At 40.1% G+C, this 15,896-nt stretch overlaps 2 protein-coding genes across 2 annotated transcripts; both read left to right on the forward strand.

Annotated features, from left to right (window-relative positions):
* The first annotated feature begins 1,244 nt into the window (after positions 1 to 1,244).
* On the forward strand, positions 1,245 to 7,776 carry LOC130748883 (uncharacterized). Its single transcript, XM_057602127.1, has 7 exons — positions 1,245 to 1,657; positions 3,107 to 3,206; positions 3,662 to 3,727; positions 5,523 to 5,637; positions 5,808 to 5,890; positions 7,066 to 7,127; positions 7,435 to 7,776. The coding sequence occupies exons 1-7, from the start codon at positions 1,467 to 1,469 to the stop codon at positions 7,547 to 7,549; spliced, it is 732 nt and encodes a 243-aa protein (XP_057458110.1). The 5' UTR covers positions 1,245 to 1,466; the 3' UTR covers positions 7,550 to 7,776.
* A 4,238-nt stretch (positions 7,777 to 12,014) lies between these two features.
* LOC130742607 (uncharacterized) lies at positions 12,015 to 12,572 on the forward strand. The gene has a single exon (XM_057594706.1). The coding sequence runs from the start codon at positions 12,015 to 12,017 to the stop codon at positions 12,570 to 12,572; it is 558 nt and encodes a 185-aa protein (XP_057450689.1).
* The last annotated feature ends 3,324 nt before the right edge of the window (positions 12,573 to 15,896 follow it).

Here is a 15,896-nt window from a genome sequence, read left to right on the forward strand (position 1 = left end):
CTCAAAGTACTCTCTTTTAAACTTTGAACTACATGACCTTTATACTCGCGAATAGCCTTATTGGGAGAGTGTGCGATAACCAATTTTGCCCAACTTATTTTTCTTTTAACTTTAATTTTATTCAATCAATCAATTAATAAAAAAATGTAAATTTAAATTTTTTAAAGCTTTCAAAGAAATAAATGGAAGGATTAAGTCCCCGAATGATAGCTTAAGTGATAAGAGTTACAAAACATTTGAGTTTGGTGTGGGAGGTCCAAGATTCAATCCTTAAAAAGCGTAATTAATCTTTCCGATGAAAAAAATTTGGAAGGATTCACTTAAGTTGATTGATTTGAGAAATAAATACAAATCTCACAAAATAAAAATTGAAGAAAAGATCCCACAATCAAGCAAATGCATTCAAGTTGCCATCAAATCATAATTATATAACTGTAAAACTTTTTACCGTCGACATACATAAATTAAATCCCAAATGTTTTTTTAGCCATAAATCCCAAAATTATTGCAATTAGGCGTTTATTTTTGGTCAATTGTAATTATTAGGAGTTGGTCCGTACAAAATTATATGTATAATAAGCGTGTGGCCCATCTGCACAAAATCTCATATCATTATTCCACCAAAAAAAAATCTCATTTCCTCAAAAGGCAACTTTTTTCTTTCTCTTTTCTTTTTTGACTTTTTTCATAGAGATTAATTTACACGCACTAACACACAGTCTAAATAAGTTTTACACAATCATTCAATCGTAACCTTCCATTTCGTTACCTCATAATTAATTTCAAATTTAGTAATTCTTACAATAGAATATTAAATATTGTAATTGAATGACTGTGTAAAACTTTTCACACCGAAAATGTATAGAAATAGAAATTAGTCTCTACTTCTTATTTCAAAACACCCTGCAATTCATTTCTATTACTCAATTAAATCAAAAGCTTATTTTATGATTTGGTAACCCATCATTGGATGTTCGAGTAAAAAATATTTACACCAGGAGTGCATTACTATTGATTTTTTTATTTTATATGCACAGAGCCACAGACACAACACATTATAAATAAGTTTTACACAATTATTCAATTGGAACCTTCCATTTTGTTATCTCATGATTAATTTTATATTTAGTAATTCTTGCAATAGAATATAAAATATTGTAATTGAATGACCGTGTAAATTTTTTTACACGCGTAGAAATAGAAATTAGTCTTTAATCCTTATTTCAATACACCCTGCAATTCATTCCAATTTCACCTTCATTCCCAAAACCCTCTCTCTCTCCTCTCTCTCTCTCTCTCTCTCTCTCTCTCTTATCGTTCTCTCCATTCTCTACCTTCACTCTCACGTCTATCGCTTTCAACCCCTCACTGTGTTCGATTGCGATTTCTTGATTTTCTTCTCGTCGGTGCTTCGCGGGTCACCACAATTGGCGGGAACCGAACCGTCAAGGTTTGTTCATCGATCGATGATGGCGAACCCATCTGGGAACCATCAAGAACAACACGTTCATGCTCATGCTTCGTCTGCCTTAACCGGCAATTCCGTTCCTGAAGCTTCTGCCGTCGCTGTTAACATCCCCAACATGAAGCACAACCCTGGCATCTCGCTCGATTGGAGCCCTGAAGAGCAAGCAATTCTTGAAGATGGACTCTCCAAGTCAGTTTCTTCTTTATTTTTTCTTGGAATTTTTCTTGGGTTTTTGTTTTCTTCTCTATATGTCAATTCAAAATCTTGTCTTTGATGTGATATATTGATTTTGGAAGTGGGTTTTGAATTTTATCTCATTCTTGCTTAACCATGTTGTTGAATGATTAATTGAGTATTTTTTTTAGTCTCAATTTTGTTTGCCCTAATTTTCAAATTCAATCTAATATTGAATTTGAAATCTAATCCATATTGTTTATTGATACGAATTTAATGATTATATAAGTATGTTAGTCTCAATTTTGTTTGCCCCAATTTTTGAATTCAGAAAAGTTAACAAATGATTTTGGTCTTTGGCAAGGTGTCCTCCCTATAGGCATAGCTGTGGGATTAATCCTCGGGCTGGGGTGGTGGTTAGGCATAGAGTTCACTTGCACTATGACCAACTACTGTGTGGTAGTTAACAAACAATTTAGTCAAACTAAAAAAGATGAACACTGAATTAAAGTATTATTATTGTTGTAATTAATAAATCGATATAAGTTATATACGGGGCCAGCTAGCTAAGTGTGTGTAACGTATACACGTGGGCAGGCTTTTTGATTCTGTTTGATGCTTATCCATGTGTTTGTTTCTTAATTTTGAACGGACGTTTTCCCTGAATAAACGCGTACTAAAACGCTCTCTTAACAAGTTGAATGTGGAATCTTAAGCTTGGATATAATGAGCCAAATGCAAGCGGGCTGGTGAGTTTTCTTTACTCACTCCTGTAGATGTTACCAATTGGACACAGGGATAACATTTTTGATCCACGCTAAGCTTGCAGGCAGTGAATCCAAAATTCCCAAATCAGTTTGGAATTAGGGTGTTCAGAGCTTTATGCAGAATGTGTTCCCATTGCCTTGTTTTGTTTCATCATCTTTTAAATGTCTGCATACTTATGTTTACCCCATAGTAGTCAGTCGCGGATCACGGCCTGTCGCGGATGACCCCCAAAAATGAAATCCCATACAAGGGAAGGCCGCTATTGGCCGCTATTGACCGCGAATAGCGGGATTTCACGGCTGCGATCCCGTCGCGGCAGGGGTCCACTACGCTATGCGACGGCACTATAGCGCCGCTATTGCGCGCTATTGAAAACTATGGTTTACCCTAAGATTTATGAGAAATTAGGGCATTCCATTACTGGTTGTGTGCATGAGGGAAGATATCTTCTTGCGTCTATCCTTTTCTTACACTGGTTGCAATGGAAGCTTGAAATCAAGATCAATATTTTTGCTAGTGGTGATATTTTGTTAATTGTTTAGGTACCATGCTTGATTTGCGTTCTGTACTTAGATTCACATTGAATTTTTTACTGTTCAACACATGCCTTTTTGATTTATTAGTAATATGTATATGTCAAGTCCTATGGGTGTGGTCATCATTATATTAATGAAAATTATGAAATTTCCCTTGCAGGCATGTCACAGAATCTAACATAGTGCGCTATGCAAAGATAGCCCAACTGTTACAGAATAAGACAGTCCGAGATGTAGCACTGCGAGTTAGGTGGATGAACGTGAGTTACATATTTGTTTGTTGCAGCCTTAAGTAATTTATATCAATGTGAATGCTAGAAAAATCCATCTCCCCTTTGGTATGTGTCATTGCTGCATTTGTCATTGCATGGTATATATCTAGCAAATATTGGAATAGGTTCCCATCTCTTGTAACCCTCTTTCATGTGCATATTTTACAAACTGTTCTTCGGCTTTGATAAGATTCTCAATAAGATTTAATAGATTACTTAAGATAGTTTATTATTCTCTTGATACTTAATAATTGTGTGCCTTCCTGGGAGAAAAAAAATGGCAGTGATGAATGGTTTCTCCATGCAAGACACCTTGATTCCTTCCATACCCTTAATAATAAAGGAAATGAAGAAACTTTATGTCATCCAATTATGAGATTACTTTAAACTCAATTTCTGTGTGCTCTTGATTTAACGACATATTTGTATGCATTTTCTTACAGAAGAAAGAAAATAGCAAGAGAAGGAAGGATGATCATAATTTATCCCGGAAAAGTAAAGATAAAAAGGTACAAATTTCATTTATTGGATATCATAAACTGTGTTTTGTGTTTCGCTTTTATGCATGATGAGATGCTTTTGAATGTGTTTCTCTAATCTATGGATGTTGGTTGTGCCTAGACCTTTTAATGTGAATGTCATGTTTTGAACACTGTTTCCCTTGCTTGCTCATCTTGCCACCCGCCACCCCTACTTTGAATACACATATTTAACTGAAGGGAATTTGTCTTGAATTCTTTACTGATAGATCTAGAATAAAGCCCATTTGATCATCTTCAGATTGGTATATATCAGGGTGTTGTGTAGATTGAGGGCTGTCCTCCGGTTCTGTCCTTCTGTAGATTGCTTTATGAATTCCTCATCCTAATTTGCATATAATGCATCAAACAAATCATCCCCCGCCCAATTTTCATCTTTGTACTAATTATTTTTCCAAAACCAGTTGGTCACATCTGCTTCCATAATTCATATGCAAACACACAGACATAATTATATAATATAATTTGATCATCTTCAGATTGGTATATATCAGGGTGTTGTGTAGATTGAGGCCTGTCCTCTGGATCTGTCCTTCTGTAGATTGCTTTTATGAGTTCCTCATCCTTAGTGCATATAATGCTTCAAACAAATCGTCCCCCCCCCCCCCTCTTCATCTTTGTGCTTACTATCTTTGTGCTTACTAATTTGCATATAATGCATCAAACAAATCATCCCCCGCCCAATTTTCATCTTTGCACTAATTATTTTTCCAAAACCAGTTGGTTACATCTGCTTCCATAATTCATATGCAAACACATAGACATAATTATATAATATAATTTGATCATCTTCAGATTGGTATATATCAGGGTGTTGTGTAGATTGAGGCCTGTCCTCTGGATCTGTCCTTCTGTAGATTGCTTTTATGAGTTCCTCATCCTTAGTGCATATAATGCTTCAAACAAATCGTCCCCCCCCCCCCCTCATCTTTGTGCTTACTATCTTTCCATGAACAGTTGGTGACATCTGCTTTCATAACTCATGCAAACACATAGATGTCATTATATACATTAGTGGGTTAGGTCCTAGATGTATTGTTTTTCCACCATAGCTTGCACAATATGCTGTCAGATGATATCATATCCTTATTATCAGGCTTCTGGAATTTGTAATTTGTAAGCTCATAAACTTGTGAGAACAAAAATAACCTTTACTTCATGTCATATGTTCCACTGTAAATTTTGACATCTTTTTACAAATCATTCTCTGATAATTTATCAGCTCCGACAAAATTAATTCTGAATTTTAACTAAGCTTTCCTTGGACATGAAAATATTATCTCCTATTTGTAACTCTCAACTATAGTATTTGAAAATTAGGTTATTTTGGCACCTTATGTTGCTGTACTTCTTCAGATTTCATTTTCAAGGGATAAATGTTGCCTGAACTTTTCATATGCTGCCTTTGTCTTTTGCTTTTGACACTTCCCTTTATACACACCATTATGTCCCAGAATTGCACTGTGATGTCTAATATTATTAGTTTTTTTATTTGAAACAGACCGAGCTTTGTTGTTAATGTTTTTAACTACGAAGAAACTATCTTCACATTTTGGTTTTATTTCTTGTCTTGTTACATAATGAATAGTTTAGCATAATTGCTTAAAGAAATACTAGGAAACAAAGGATAAGTAACTGAAAGGAACAAAGCTAATGAAAAGTTGGTGCATTTATGGAATACTGGAAACCCTAGGTTCTATCTTTGTGTTATATTCATACTCAATGGGGCTTTGGATGGTTAGTAAAAGTCTATTACTGTTTCCAGGAAAGGGTTTCTGATTCTGCAGCAAAGCCATCTCACTTTCCTGCTCGGTCCAATGTCCCCCCATATGCTCCTCCAATGATTACAATGGACAATGATGATGGCATCTCATATACAGGTTGGGAACAAAACTTGAGAACTTCTTCATAGCATTGGATTCTGTTGGTTTGGAAATATGCCTCTATCTCTCACAGGCTCTTCTGTCAGCCTTGAAACATCTTATGTACTTGAACTCCTTTTTTTAAATTTTCAAGCTTCTCTTTTCAAATGTGATTTTTTTTTTGGCAGCAATTGGAGGTCCGACTAGTGAGCTATTAGAGCAAAATGCACAGGCCTTGAACCAAATCTCGGCAAATCTTTCTGCTTTCCAGGTGAGTTGACAACATTTCTCACTGATTTTATCTGTTGAAAGACCGCTTGACCAAGAATTGGGATTCTGAATCAGACTTGTTATGAGTTTATATTAACTGCGTGGATCTTGGTATTAGGCAATCCTTTTCTCAGTTCTCGTTTCCTATTTTCTCTCTATGTCCTTGGCTTGTATTCATTTCGTTTGTTAGATTTATGCATCTTAAATGATCTGACTAAATTAGGTTAACTTTGAGTTGGGAAATTGTCTCATTTGCTTTTCTCTATCTTTCAATTCAGTTTTTTATGTCTTCCTGTCTTAGTAGAGAATTTTCAGATGTAGGATGTTGTAGAGCTTTGGAAGTGCTTGAGGTTTTGGTTTGGCTGGTGATAGATGAAACCAGTGTTCAGTTCAGCTTAGTACTGTCTATAATGGGGTTATTCAATTATAACATTTAAAAGCAACAAAGAAAAATAAATATGTGAAGAAGTGTATTGTATAATTATTTTTCAAATTGATTATAATCAATTTTTATTTTTCTAGAAGTGTTTATGTAGACAAAACAATAGCTGAAACAGTATTTATAGACCTGCCTTGATTCTGAAGCCAAGAACATGGATTTATTTTTTCAGTGCTAGAGCACCAGTATGTACTACACCACTTATAGGTCAACACTGACACATGTTCTTATCTGGTTATTTATTCCTTTTTTAATTTCTTTTTTCAAATGAAAATTGAAGATAACTGTCAGTGCGGAAAAGAGTCCTCAGTTGTGTAATAGTAGTACTAAATATTTGCTCCAAGAACATAGGTTTAACATAAAATACCAGAGCAGATAGTGAAGTGTCATCAACTGATGTTGTCAGAATGAGAGTTACATTCCTAAACTCATATTAGGGGACTTAACCAAAATACAGAGAATCATACCTTGGATGTGTATATTTTAATATATTATCTCAAACTTTCCCTGCATGCATTTGTTGTTTCATATCTTATACTAATTTGGTCATCAACTTGGCATTGGGTATCTTAGGATGTAGGGGAACTGCAGAATTGTTTGAAACTGGGATAATTCATAATATCTCTGCTTGGTGTTTTAAAAGTGGTGCTCTAGTTTATCAGTATGGTTTCCATTATCATGCCATTCTTTATAGCTGTAAGCTAACAATTTTTTTGTTCTCTCTATTTTGTTTGCAGATACAGGAGAACATCAATCTTTTCTGCCAAACTAGAGATAACATCTTTAAAATCATGAATGAGTGAGTTACACTGTTTTTTTGTTCCTTTCTATATTTACTCTATTTATAATGACGTATGTTAGTGCAAGTGATTTATTTGTTTCTCTTTTTACATTGCTGTTAGAAATGTATGATGTTGGCGTTTTAATTTAAGGAGATAAGTATTTGTTTATATATCTGAATGCTATTGTTGATGCAATCAATCCCAAGTCGACTTGATGTTTATGGCACCTAAGCTTGTCCTCTAAGTTGATTTTGGCTTCATAATCAAGTGTAGAAAGATTTCAAACATGCACTTACATGCTTTTTCTCTTTATTTTCTTGGCAGTTTGTGTGATACACCAGAGGTGATGAAGCAAATGCCACCTCTTCCAGTGAAGGTCAATGACGAGCTAGCCAATTCAATACTTCCAAGAACCCACCACCATCATGATGCTGCTTAGTCACTGCCAATCAAGTTACCCCAGGATTTACTTTTGAAAAAAATAATGAATAATTGTTGATAACCTTCAAGTTTGAATTAGTCTTCATAGTATTTTTTTTGTTCAAATGTTGGTTTTGTAACTTTTGTTCAATTGTGGGCTCTAACATAGTTGTACTATAGGAATTATTTGGTATTCTTGGTATTAATTGAGTTCAATTTAGGCAATCAGAGCAATAAGTTGTATAATTCTAATTTTCGTTTCTGTTGATTTTGTTAGTACAAATTGTTATCCTGAGGGCTCGTTTGGTGCGACGTATAGTATAAGGCCTGATAGTATAAGACCTGATAGTATTAGGCCTGATAGTATAAGCCCTGATAACTTTCTTATACTATCCAGCGTTTGGACATACTCGGTATAATTTACCATATCGTTTAAATTAATGCAATTTTATGTTTAATGAAGTATTGAATAATGGTATATAATAAAAATCAAATATGGAGGTGATTATAACGGTGGTGGCGGTGGTGATGGAAGTAGTGGTAGGTTGGTGGTGGTGGTGGCAATGGTGGTAGGTTGGTGTGGCGGTGGTGGTGGCAGCGATGGTGGTTGTGGTGGTGGCGATGATAGGGTGGTGGTGGTGGTGGTAAGGCGGTGGTGGAGGCAATGGTGGTGGTGGTGGCGATAGGGTGGTGGTTGTGGTGTCGGTAGTGGCGGTGGTGGCAATAGAGTGGTGACGACGATTATGGTGGTGGTGGCGATAGGGTGGTGGTTGTGGTGTCGGTGGTGGCGGTAGGGCGGCGGCGGCGGCGGTGGTGGCAGTGGTGGTGATCGGGTGGTGGCAGCAATGGTGGTTGTGGTGTTGGCGACGATAGAGTGTGGTGGTGGTGGTAAGGCGGTGGCGGCTTAGTAAGGTGGCGGCGACGGTGGAGGGTGGAGGCAATGGTGGTGGTGGTGGCGATAGGGTGGTGGTTGTGGTGTCGGTAGTGGCAATAAAGTGGTGGCGGCGATTATGGTGGTGGTGGCGATAGGGTTGTGGTGGCGGTGATTATGGTGGTGGTGGCGGTAGGGCGGCGGCGGTGGTGGTGGCGGCGGCGACGGTGATCGGGTGGTGGCGGTGGTGGTGCCAATGATGGTGTAAGTTGGCAGCAATAGAGGGTGGTGGTGATGGTGACTTATACATCACAACCTTATCATGCCTTATCCATCACTCACATGATGGATTAAATAATACGTCATTTTAATGTATAAGGGGACTTTAATGGATAAGCTTATACAATACAATGTCATCACCAAACAATGGATAAACTCATAATGTATTGTATAAGCTTATACTATCATGCCTAATACGGCGTGCCAAACGAGCCCTGATTGTATTTTTTTGGGTTGAAATGCATATAGTATTAAATGATGGATTGCTTGGGGTGCTTCAATGCACTCTCGGGACGCGGTGTTAACGTCACAAACTAACAGCATCTTTGGATGTGTATCGACTAGAACACACTTGAAAGCACTTTGTTTTTATATTTCAAAAGGTACAAGTTGTAGCTTTTGATTTAATTTGATTTTCTCAATGGATTGAAGTGTGAACCATGCGTAGGGAGTTCAAGACATTGTGAGGTCCTTTTGGATACTAGTTACTACTCTTTGACATGGACTAGTAACAAGTCAAAAACAAGGTGCAAGTTTGACACTGTGCTACTAAAGTTATTCTACAGCTACTTGTAGGTTTCTTAGTGTTTAAGAATATATTTGAAATACATGGAAATGAAATGTTCAAAAAGACATAAAGCATAGGCGGCTGGAAATATCTTTGATGTAATTCTTTGTTAAAATATTGCCTTTAGAGTTTAATTTGTTTTTATTTTTATTTTTGGAGCTCCGATATAAAACGAAGACAAAGAAGAACAAAGGCCCAATGCTAACACAGCAGCCTGCTTAACCAAAAATGTGATAATAACATTACATTCATTGACCCAAAATAATAATACAAAAAAATAACGATTTTATTATTATTATTTACTATTATTATTATTATATTTTTACTATTATAATTATGAGGTAAGGATGTGATTTTATAGGGAAAAATTTGTAATGGACTATAATTTTATGAAATTCAAGGATGGTAAATTTGGTGTGAAGGCCAGAAATCAGTTCCTGATGGGCAAACCTTAGAAGCAGGTTAGTTGTTGCCTTTTTTGACCTCAAAACTCTGTCCATCCTTTCCTTTAGGGGGCAACCAGGAACTCCCTCCTCCCTTTCCAATTTCTTCAATAAATATTAAATGAATTAAAAAACATTTTCTTTGTTTGTCTTTTCTCCACATCACCGATAATTATGATTATATAAAGTTTGAAAGGGAACCACATGTGTGACATGATTTTTGCTCACCTTGTCTTTAAGTCATGAGGTTGGGAGTTCGATCATTGCCCATAAAAATGAAGCACATTTTGCAGTTCGTCGTTTACCATTTAGTGCAATCAAGCTTCTGCAGTGAAGAGAATAGTCATGACAACACGTTACAACTTTTTAATTATACTAAAATTAGTCATTCTACTCTTAATTAAATTGAAAGCTTTTATAAAGTAAATCAAAACTAGAAGAATGTATTTAATAGTTATTGATATTAGTATATGTAAAGGAATGTTTAATTGCATTCCTACTACAATATAATTAGTTTCAAAGAAATACTACAATATAATTGCCTCATGTTAAAAGTTGACCAGAAAGTCGTGCCTCTGTCATCTTTTTTGACTTCAAGGAATAAAATTGAGAGAAAAGTATGAAGTTTCATTCATATACATTGAAAGTTAAAATGAAGCTGAAAGAAAAAGAAAAAAATAAAGAAGAAATAAATGTAATCGATAATAATAATATGATTGAATGAAAAAAAAGATAGATAAAAAATAAAAATAGAAATGAAGTAAAGAAAAAAATAGAAACCATGGATCTGTGGCCGGCGAGGGGCAAACCTCGCCGGAGGAGCGGGATATCATACGACGTAGCACGTTCAAGGCCAAACGGCAACCCTCTGTGCAAGGGGGACCTCAGGCCGGAAGCATGGCTCGACAACCTCTGTCGTATAAGGACATATGCTCGGGGATCAATGGGAGAGACAATGAGCCCCCCGAACTGGAGGATGAGGTCAACGAGATGGCGACAGATGATGTGGAAAGCGACCCTTTGTGCCCCAAGATTAGGGTCACTCTCACTCGCAGGGAGTTATGGGAAGCCCGCAGACCCTGGAGAAATGCCATCATTATCAAGCTGCTTGGCAAAAGGCTGAACTTGAGATTTTTGAAACCGAAGCTCGAGCGTTTGTGGCAGCCGAAAGGGGACATGGGGAGGATGCTGAAGATAGACGAGCGTAATAGCAGGATTCAACAAGCTGAGGAGATGGCGGAACAGGCAGCGCTCAAGCGAGGACTTATTCCGTCTGGGACCGAACGTGCGAAATTCGCCAGAATATGCATTGAGATTGATTTGAGTAAGTCCCTGGTGGCCAAATATGATTTTAATGATCGGGTCTATGCTGTAGAGTATGAAGGGCTGAGTCAGGTGTGCTTTCATTGTGGCCGCTTTGGCCATAAGGTTGAAACTTGCCCCCTCCTTATCCAACCCAAAATCCCAAAGCCATCGCCGACGGGAGGTCCGGCGACGATACCAGCGACGGCGGTGGCCCAGCCCTTCGGGGAGTGGATGCTTGTCAAGCGCAATCAAAGGAAAACGAAGGAATATGCCAACCCGAAATTCCAGGGAGCCATTAAAGGGAAGAAAATTGATTCTAATTCGTATTCAAATTGGAAGGCGAATCAGGGATCGCGGTATCATGCCTTGAGTCATGCGAACCAGGATTTTGGTGAGTCGAGTAAGGCAGGTGCGAATGGTGGTGCGGGAAATACGGTTGATGACATGGAATTAATTTGTATTAATGACACTCCCATAATCCAGGAAGAACAGAATCGTAGCAATGATTTGGTGCAAAAGGATGGGTTTGTCACGGCACAGGGGGGCCCACTTGCACAAAAAGTCATATCTGACGAGGATGTTACCTTTGAGAAAGGAGAGGCTATTATTTTGGAGTCATATAATAACTTGATTGGGGCGCAGTCTGGGGCCCACCAACAAACAACATTTAATCATGATGCTAGGGCACAGGATCAGGTAAATTTGCAAAAGTCTCTCAAAATTGCTAAAAAGCAAGCACGAGAGAAGGAGCATCATCAAGTGAAGTGCCATTCCAAGAGTGCAGGAACTGCGAGTGTGAGGTCACCAGTGGCGCGTAGTGTAGCGCAAACAGGGAAGGACAAACCCCTGCCCCAGGGGAGAGGCACCCCACCTCGGGGTTTGAATCAGCACCAAGATACCATGGGCCTTGCAGTAGAAGAGGAAGTTACACGACAGAGAGACAGAAGCTTGTCTCCAAGCGCCACCAAAAGAGCCTCCTAGGGTTTTGTTTGTTCCGCTAATACACTTGTTTGTTATGATGTTTAACACCCTCACTTGGAATATTAGAGGTGCTGCCGCGAAGGGAGTTCCTCTACTAATTAAGGATTTGGTTGCAAGACATAAAATAAGCTGTATGGCGTTGTTTGAGACCCGAGTCAGTGGTCCAAAAGCATTGAAAATAATCTCTAAGTTAGGTTTTGATAAGTCCTTTGTGGTAGATGCTGAAGGCTTTGCGGGTGGCATATGGATCCTATGGAAGAGCTTCGAAGTCCAGTTGGAGGTTCTCCATTCTCACCGCCAGTTTGTCCACACACGTGTGCTATCGGGAAGCTCCCAGGCTGCGTTTCTGACCTTTGTGTATGGGAGCCCACAAGGAGTGACGCGGAATGCTCTTTGGGAATCCTTGGAAAATTTTAGCCAACATATAAGGTCCCCTTGGCTTGTGATGGGGGATTTTAATGCTTACCTTGGAGCTGATGAGAAATTTGGTGGTGCAGCTGCCAATGTTAGTTCTATGAGACGGTTCCGTTCTTGTTTATCTAGCAGCAACCTCTCTGATATGGGGTTCAAAGGTCCCCCCTATACGTGGGAATGACGAGGGGTGAAAGAAAGATTAGATAGAGGTATTTGCAACTTCGATTGGATGGAGTCCTTTCCTGAATCGTCTATCTTGCATCTTCCCCAGCTGAAATCAGACCATAGCCCTCTCTTGTTGAAGCTAACTAACCATGACCACCATTCTCCTACTGATCGTCCCTTCCGCTTCATGTCATGTTGGCTTACTGATAACCGCTTCCCTCACGTGGTTCATAATGCTTGGAAGAAACACACCGACTGGCTCGCTGCCTCTGAGTGCTTCAGGACCGATGCAACTGACTGGAATAGAAAGGTCTTTGGGGATGTGTTCCGCAGGAAAAGCAGATTAATGAGACGTCTAGAAGGCATCAATGCTAAATTACAAATGAGACATAATCCGTTCCTGCATAACCTTCAGCGCAAGCTATGGAAATCTTATAACAAGGTGCTGATTCAGGAGGAGATGATCTGGGCCCAGAAGTCTCGATGCATGTGGGTAAAACATGGGGACAGAAACACTCGTTTCTTCCATGCGTCTACCAAGTCTAGACGTAAACGAAATAGAATTGAGGCCCTGACGTCTATTGATGGGGTTCTCGTTACAGATGAAGAAGTTCTAAAAGATATGACAGTTGAGTACTTTCGATCGTTATATGACACCTCCGGTGGTGGAACTCCTCTTTCATGCACGCATGTGTATCCCACCCTTGATGCTCTTATCCTGGATGAGATCCAGGCACCCCTGACCGCGGAAGAGATCAAACAAGCAGTGTTTAGTATGGGGCCCCTCAAGGCCCCTGGTCCGGACGGTCTTCAGCCTATATTCTTCCAGAAGCACTGGGATATAGTAGGTGATTCTGTGGTGCAGCTTCTTCAGGATTGCTATCTAAATCATGAGAGAGTACAGGAGATTAATGAAACCTTGTTGGTCCTAATCCCAAAAGTTGACAGACCTGATAGCCTGAGACAGTATAGGCCAATCAGTTTATGTAACGTTGTGTACAAAATTTTAACAAAGGTCGTAGCAAATAGATTGAAGCCAAGTTTGGACTCCTTGATATCCCCAAATCAGTGTAGCTTTGTCCCTGGTCGCCATAGCTCTGATAATATTGTTATTGCTCAGGAGGTGTTTCATTCGATGCGCAACCTAAGAAAGAAGCAAGGTTGGGTAGCTATTAAAGTGGATCTTGAGAAAGCTTATGATCGCATAAGCTGGGACTTCTTGCGTGAAACTCTGGCAGCGGTGGGTTTCAATGATAATTTTTGTAATCTAATTCTAAGCTGTGTGAGTTTGTGCTCCTTTCAGGTCCTCTTTAATGGTTCCAAGACCACGCCCTTTTGTCCGTCTCGGGGTATCCGACAAGGGGATCCTATCTCTCCATATTTGTTCGTGTTGTGTATGGAGCGGTTAGCACACTTGATTCAAAGCGAAGTTTCAGGAGGAGGCTGGAAACCCATTTCTTTGTCTCGGGGGGGCCCTAAGATATCGCATTTGTTCTTCGCTGACGACTTGCTTCTTTTTGGGGAAGCATCTCTGGAGCAGATTGAGGTGATGAGGTCTTGTTTGGAGCGGTTTTGCCTGGCTTCTGGGCAGAAGGTTAGTCTTGAAAAGTCCAAGTTGTTGGTATCTAGGAATGTCAATCACTCCAGGGCTTCTCAGTTGAGCGCTGCAGCACAAATCTCTCTCACGTCCGACTTAGGGAAGTATCTTGGGGTGCCTCTCCTTCATCGGAGAAGAAATAAAGATACTTATGATTTTCTTCTCCGCCACTCTCAACAGCGCTTGGCCTCTTGGAAAGCTACGTCGTTAAGCCTGGCAGGACGTGTTACATTGACACAATCAGTAGTAGCCTCACTCCCTACATACTGTATGCAGACAATGGTCCTCCCTCGATATGTTTGTGATCGTTTAGAGCAGGACCAGCGACGTTTCGTGTGGGGTGCAAATGAGGGTGAACGGAGCTATAGCCATGTCCCTTGGAACCGTGTGTGTTCTCCAAAGTCCCAAGGGGGCCTGGGATTGAAACGATTACAGGAGTATAATCAGGCAATATTTATGAAGATAAATTGGGGTCTGATACATAATACTGATGCTCTATGGGTTCGTGTTTTACGACATAAATACGGGTGTGGAGGGAACCGCTTGCCGGTAGTCAGTCACAAAGCTTCTGAATCCTCAATTTGGAATGGCATCAGAAACACTTGGGAGGCCTTTTCCCGCGGTATTCGTTGGCAAATAGGGAATGGTAGGTCTGTGCGGTTTTGGCAGGACCGGTGGCTTCCTTCTGGGATAATTTTGTTGGAAGTTACTGTGCAAAATATACCAGATAATCTCTTAAGCATCCGAGTAGCTGATCTGAGACTTAGCAGTGGGGCTTGGCATATTCAGAGCTTTATTAATTTTATACCTAATGTGGTCTTTCAAGAGGTTCTGGCTTCTCTTCCTAGCTCTCTCTCTGCGGTTGATGATACTCCAGTTTGGGCTTGCACAGCTTCTGGTACCTACACAACGAAGTCTGCATATGAGATGCTAACTGCGAACTCCTCTCCTGTTGACCCCGATCCATCTTGGAGGCTGCTGTGGCGGTGGAAGGGGGCTCCTCGGGTCAAGTTGTTCCTCTGGAAGGTGGTTAATGGGGGATTAATGGTGAACGAGAAACGGGTCCATAATCACCTGTCAGCGGATGATGTGTGCCCTATATGTGGTGTGATGCGGGAATCAGTTCTCCATGCCTTACGGGATTGTTCTTTTGTCAGAACAGTTTGGGATGGTCTCGACCCGTCCCTGGTTACCTCTCCTTTCTTCAGCTTGACGGTTTCTGAGTGGATTGCGTGGAACCTCCGAGGGGGGCGCTCGACGAGCAACAAGGATGATTGGGTCCAACGCTTTGCGGTCCACGCGTGGTGCATATGGAGGATGCGAAACGAAGTTGTGTTTAACCAGACACCATGGGAGTTGAATACCATTCGCTGGTGGGTGAACTCCAGTATTCATGATGTTGAGGCTGCTGCAATGGATAAGGAGACAGGACCACAGAGCACCACATCTCCCTGTTGGTTGTTCCCGCGAGTGGGATGGGTCAAGTTTAATGTTGACGGGTCGGTTTGGGCATCAGGCGAGGCGGCTTGTGGTGGTGTGCTTCGCGATAGCTCCGGCAAGTGGGTACAGGGCTTTTGTCGTCGCCTGGGCACGTCAAATCCTTTGCTAGCTGAACTGTGGGCCATTCGGGTTGCTGTGGATGTGTTGAGCGATCTAAATTTCTCCAAAGTTATGGTAGAGAGTGATTCTATGGAAGCCATTGCAGCGGTCAAGGATCCAGGAGGCCTCGTTAGGCCTTACTTG

Source organism: Lotus japonicus, chromosome 3 (genome assembly GCF_012489685.1).
Source record: "Lotus japonicus ecotype B-129 chromosome 3, LjGifu_v1.2".
Classification (NCBI taxonomy): Eukaryota; Viridiplantae; Streptophyta; class Magnoliopsida; order Fabales; family Fabaceae; genus Lotus; species Lotus japonicus.